This window comes from Ranitomeya variabilis, chromosome 4 (assembly GCF_051348905.1).
Source record: "Ranitomeya variabilis isolate aRanVar5 chromosome 4, aRanVar5.hap1, whole genome shotgun sequence".
Classification (NCBI taxonomy): Eukaryota; Metazoa; Chordata; class Amphibia; order Anura; family Dendrobatidae; genus Ranitomeya; species Ranitomeya variabilis.
The window spans coordinates 290,703,580-290,709,583 of NC_135235.1; the positions used below are offsets into that span (position 1 = coordinate 290,703,580).

Consider the following 6,004-nt stretch of genomic DNA (forward strand, 5'->3'; position numbering starts at 1 on the left):
ACTCCTGCTCCACTACGCTATAAGTTTTCTCTGCCGGGGTCAGTTTCCTGCTTAAGTAGGTGACTGCATGCTCATCCCCATTCACCGCTCCTAGGCCTACCTCTGAGGCATCGGTTTGCAAGATAAAGGTTTCCTTGAAGTCAGAGCTGATGAGGACCGGCTGTCCACACAACGCCGACTTGAATCCTTCTTCCGCTTGAGGATTCCACCGGACCATCACAGTCTTACCTTTTAACAAGTCCATTAGGGGTGCTGTTCTCCCAGCAAAATTGGGTATAAACCGGCGGTAGTACCCAGAGATGCCTAGGAATTCCCTCACCTGTTTGGTACTTAAGGGCTTGGGCCAGGTGTGATTGGCCTCAATCTTGTTTACTTGGGGATTGATAACCTCAGCAACCTGGTGCCGAGACCGTTTTTCCCCGCATAGCTATCCACCAGGAGCTGTTATACCGGGTGGTAACCTTAATATCGGGCCTCCGTGAGTCCTATTGCGCATTTCTTTGGGTTTGCTGATAACCGCGCAATTCTGAGACATTCCAGCACTGCTTGTACCTGGGACAGGTGGGTATCCCAGTCTACTAAAGATGACTGTCATCCAAATAGGCCAACGCGTAATCCCGATGACTCGCTAACACACTGTCCATCAGCCTCTGGAATGTGGCCGGAGCCCCATGTAACCCAAAAGGCAAGATGACATATTGATAGAGACCCTCTGGTGTTATAAAAGCGGTCTCTTCTTTTGCTGACTCTTAATGGGACCTGCCAGTAACCTTTTGTGAGATCCAGCATGGTGAAGTATTGGGCCACCCCCAGTCTCTCAATCAGCTCGTCCACCCGTGGCATGGGATAGAGGTCAAATTTTGACACCTCATTTAACTTCCTGAAGTCATTAGAGAAACGTAATGACTAGAGATGAGCGAATATACTCGTTACTCGAGATTTCCCTAGCACGCTCGGGTGTCCTCCGAGTATTTTTTAGTGCTCGGAGATTTAGTTTTCATCGCCACAGCTGAATGATTTACATCTGTTAGCCAGCATAAGTACATGTGGGGGTTGCCTGGTTGCTAGGAAATCCCCACATGTAATCAAGCTTGCTAAAAGCTGTAAATCATTCAGCTGCGGCGAAGAAAACTAAATCTCCGAGCACTAAAAAATACTCGGAGGTCACCCGAGCGTGCTCTGGAAATCTCGAGTAACGAATATATTCGCTCATCACTAGTAATGACCCGTCTGGTTTTGGAATTAGGACAGTGGGGCTGGCCCACTCACTTTGGGACTCCTCAATGACACCCAACTGGAGCATTTGCTTCACCTCTGCAGCGATGGCTTGCCTTTGAGCTTCTGGCACTCGGTACTGTTTCATCCCTTACCCGGGGCTCAGTGACAATGTCATGTTGCATCATAGAGGTCCGCCCTGGCAGCTCTGAGAATACATCCGTATTCCGCTGCACCAGGGCCTGTGGCTCCTGCCGCTGCTGTTTGGTGAGAGCATCATTTATTTTATCCTGACCCCCTGCTGTGTTCTTGGCCAGTGCCAGAGGGATCCCCGTTAGTACGACCGGAGTTGCCTCCGTGACCGAAACATTCCCAGTCCTTCCAGGCTTTTAGCAGGTTGACATAGTATAGTTGCTCGGGTTTCGTTTTCCTGGGTTGGTGCACTCTATAATTCACTTCTCCCACTTTCCCTCGTATCTCATATGGCCCTTGCCACTTGGCCATAAGCTTGCTCTCTGGGGTGGGCACTAGTACCAACACCCGGTCCCCCTCTTTAAAGGTCCTGTCCTGATTATACCCGCAGCTCTGTGTGGCTTGAGCATCCATCAAATGCTCCTTTACTATGGGCCGTACTGTTGCTTGCCACATGTTCAGTGACACTCTTATGTGGAGTGGGATCCTGTTCCTATTTCTCCTTGGCTACATCGAGCAGTCCCCTCAGATGCCTGCCATACAATAGCTCAAATGGTGAAAACCCGTGGACGCCTGCGTACCTCGCAGATAGCGAACATTAGATGGGGCAGTAGCATGTCCCAATCCCTCTCATCCTTGGCGACCACCTTTCTTTAGCATGGACTTAGAGACTTACTTTTATTTTGCCCTGTGACTCGCAGGCATCCTGCTGTGACCACAAGGCACTTCAGCGGGTCTAATAGAACTCTGTCTGCATCCTGGGGGATGCATGTCGACCCTTGCATATGACACCAGTCACTGCCTCCCAATGGATATGCTGAGACCTCCAGAACAAGATGCCATCTTGGCAACTGGTCTCTTATTTGGCTAAGAAACAAGGGTCCCATACCTGCCCCTTTTATAGTTTATCCCCCTTTTTATAGCAGTTTGTAGTACAAAGAATTTGAGTATTTTAGACAACACTTTGGGGAAAATTTTGAGGGTCCCAAGAGCTAAACTAGATTTTAGCTGTTAGGAATGGATCATTATGTTATTTGTTTTCTGTATTTCTTTGTAGATAGTACAGAAGTAGACGGTGTTCCCAGCTTAGAAGCGTCAGATCAACGCAAGGTGATGGAAGAGCTTCAAAACCGATATCGCCAAATGGAGGAAAGGATGACCTGCCCGATCTGTATCGACAGTCACATCAAGCTGGTGTTCCAGTGCGGGCACGGCTCCTGCGCAGAATGCAGCACGTCACTCACCTCCTGCCCCATCTGTAGGCAGGGCATTCGGGAGAGAATACAATTATTCGTCTGATACATGGGTGTGAGCGTCGCTCCATAGTGGGGGTCAACACGTAGAGCAAAAGGACGAAAAACTTGCCTGAGCTAAGCATGGTTGTGTAGACCCTTCCCCTGCGCAAGGGTCCTGGGAAGAGAGACCACCAACTTTGCTTATGAAGAAGTGTGGCTGCTGTGTGTTTTTGTAAACACTAATAATATATAATATATATGTATATCCACACTGGAAGGGCTATACTATAGCGCAGTCTTCCTGAGAAATTCTGTTTTTCAGAGGGACAGAAAAGGCCAATTCCGATCACTCATCCTATTTATAAAAGTGTCATCACTGCCCATTCTTGACATGTTGTCTATGTAGGAGTTATCATTGTTTTTTGTTTGTTAAAAAAAAACACGGCCTTCCAATACAACAATGCTGCATTTCTTTTATTTCATACATGATCATGAGACATGTAAAAAAAAAAAAAAAAAAGCAATATATTAGGCGAATAACCCATGATTCGCCCGGGAAGTGTAGACTTGTAGGTCAATGAAGTCAATGGGTCCATCTAAAGAAAACAAAATCTGCTGGTTAATTGGAATACATCTGTGATTAGAGGATACTGGTTCCCATCAGGAGTATGTCTGGTCTTAGATGGAGGCCGACTGGTTCAGACATAGAGGTAATGATATGAGACTTGAGGAAGGTAAAGGTGGGGAAAGGATATGTCGTTTTTTTAAGGATCCGTTCTCCTCAATTTCACATCTTCCATTTCAGATGACTGAGTGAATTAGCAAATTGACGTTTGCTCATTTTTGTGTACAATGTATGAATTGTGTATATTAATGAAATAAAATCAGGCTTGTTAATATTACCACATTCACGCCTATTAGTCTCTTTCCTTCTCCACCAACTATTGGAGGTAGCTACCTTTTGACCCAGCTTTGTAGTATGTCTAAGGATATCCGTCAATCCAGAATCTCCGGCAGTAAATAATTTTTTAGCATTAGTCCAATAGTTGTCAATACAGAAAGTTATTTTTCCTTTGGAAGATTTGCTTTTCTCCTACGTATCATTGGGGGACACAGGACGAATGGGTGTTATGCTGCTGCCACCAGGAGGACACTAAGTTAAACACACACAAAAGATTAACTCCTCCCCTGCAGTATACACCCACAGGCTGGACAATCCAGAGCCAGTTCTTACTTAGTGTCTCAGGAGGCACTTGGGTCCTCAGGACCCCACCAATTTTTGTTTTTAACGGAAGGGAGCGACAGGCAAATTTTCAGCTCTGATCTCTCCCGCACCAACAACGGGCAAGTACATGGAGCGTCCCTCCTGTATCCTTTCCCGCGACGATGGATGCCAGCCCTGGCTCACTTTCCAGTGTGGCGACGGTTCCCTAGCGTTCCGATCTCCCTCCCTCCCTGTCAGGCGACCACGGGGACTAATCATCCACCTAAGTTTCCTGGAGCCAGGGCACAGCCGGACAGAATGCCATGGCGTCCGTGCAGCCGCCCACTGCATCACCACTGAACATAGCGGATGTTGCACGGCGGCAGAAGCTCTCCACCCTCTCCCTACTAAGGTGAAGGTGGATGGAGCATCGGCCCCATCGCACAAGGTAAGTGCGGGGGCCGACCAGCTGACAGGGGACCGCCCGTTCAGGGATCCATTATCCTCTTTCTAATGCGGCGCTGCAGCCGCGGGGCACGGGCAATCCGGCGCTCTGTTAGGGCGGTGGCACAGTTTACCGTCCCTGGTCCGGATTCCAACACGGACAATCAGACTCCCTCCCTCATACAGCAGGATGGTGGTGGCAATGGCAGCGTTCCGACGCGCATAGCAGGGAATCCACCGCCCGCCCACGACACGCCCCCCTCCCTCTCTCTCTTTGGGCGCTTCTCGTTCCCGAGAAGCGCCCTTCTCACATCTCGGCGGCCATCTTGGACCAGGAAGTGCGCTGGCGGCTCTGCAGCACCACAGCGCACAGGACTTCAGGATCTCCCTGCCAAGCACCGCAGAACTTGGTGAGACGCACTCAGTAGGATTGTCTCTTCCCCTGCCAGTACGCTCACTTTATGGCAAAGATGTCACAGTCTAGGCAAAAACGGACTGGAAAGACCCACTCTGTTATTTTTGCTGTGTGCACCTCCTGCAAGGTATCTCTGCCCCGAGGTCACACTACCCCGCTGTGCTCCACCTGCGAAATGTCTGCGGCACAGGATACTCCGGCCTCTGACCCGGAATGTAGTGAGCCTAGTACCCCCGCATGGGCGTCCTCCCTTGCTCGATCTGTGGCATCCTTGGAAAGGACGATACAGTCCCTCCGTGACCCGTCCCTTACCCAGGGCGCTTCCACGGATGATGTAACGCGGCCTAAAAACCCCTCTCGGCCTAGAGGTCGTACCGTTTCCAGAAGCCCTCTCTCATCTAGAAAGAAGTCCAGGGTAATATCTCCGGTCCGTGATCAGCCCTCCGGCTCAGAGAGCGAAGTCTCTCGTCACTCATCCCCAGCTCATAGCAGGGAATCCTTTCTGGACGACGCATCCAGCGTGTCCTGTTCCCCAGAGTATCGTCACGACCAAGAGACCCTAGATTCTCTCATAGACTCGGTAAGTCAGACGCTACAGTTAGAGGAGGAAACCCCGTCCAAGGTGGTTCATCCCGTGTCATTCGGGCGAACCACAAAGGCTCATAGATTTTTTCCTACGCATCCTCAATTTAAGGACATTGTCGATCTCCACAGGGTCCGTCCGGATAAACGCTTCTCAGGTCAGAAGGCTATGCAATTGAAGTATCCGTTTGCTCAGGACCTTGCTAAGGAGTGGTCTCAGTCACCCTCCGTGGACCCGCCAGTGTCGCGGCTAGCCACCAAGGCGGTTCTATCCTCCTCCGAGGGCGCGTCCATCAAGCATCCCACTGATAGACAAATTGACCAGATGGCTCGCTCGGCTTTTGAAGCTTCCTCGGCTTCTCTCTTCCCTTCTTTTGCCGCCACATGGGTTGCAAAAACCATGACCCATTGGGCCGAGTCTTTAGCCTCTACAGCTCTACACGCCGACTTACCCCCCGAGGTTTCACACCTGGCCACTCAGATTGCCAGAGCGGGGGACTTTGTAGTTTCCGCATCCTTAGACGCGGCCAATTGTGCCTCACAGGCAGCGGCCAATGCTGTCACGATCCGCAGATCCCTTTGGCTCAGGGACTGGAAAGCGGACTCCGGATCCAAAAAATCTCTCACGTCCCTTCCATACCAGGGCGAACGCCTTTTTGGGGACAAACTAGATAAAATTATCGCAGACTCCACAGGGGGAAAGAGCAAATTCCTTCC

At 50.2% G+C, this 6,004-nt stretch overlaps 1 protein-coding gene across 5 annotated transcripts in view; it reads left to right on the forward strand.

Annotated features, from left to right (window-relative positions):
• MIB2 (MIB E3 ubiquitin protein ligase 2) overlaps positions 1–3,084 on the forward strand; it is an 85,012-nt gene extending 81,928 nt beyond the window's left edge. For all 5 annotated transcript variants that reach the window (XM_077250158.1, XM_077250154.1, XM_077250157.1 and 2 more), the window contains one exon: positions 2,465–3,084. In XM_077250158.1, the coding sequence (XP_077106273.1) occupies positions 2,465–2,706 (242 nt within the window). In that variant the 3' untranslated portion in view covers positions 2,707–3,084. The remainder of the gene's footprint in view (positions 1–2,464) is intronic.
• Positions 3,085–6,004: the final 2,920 nt, after the last annotated feature.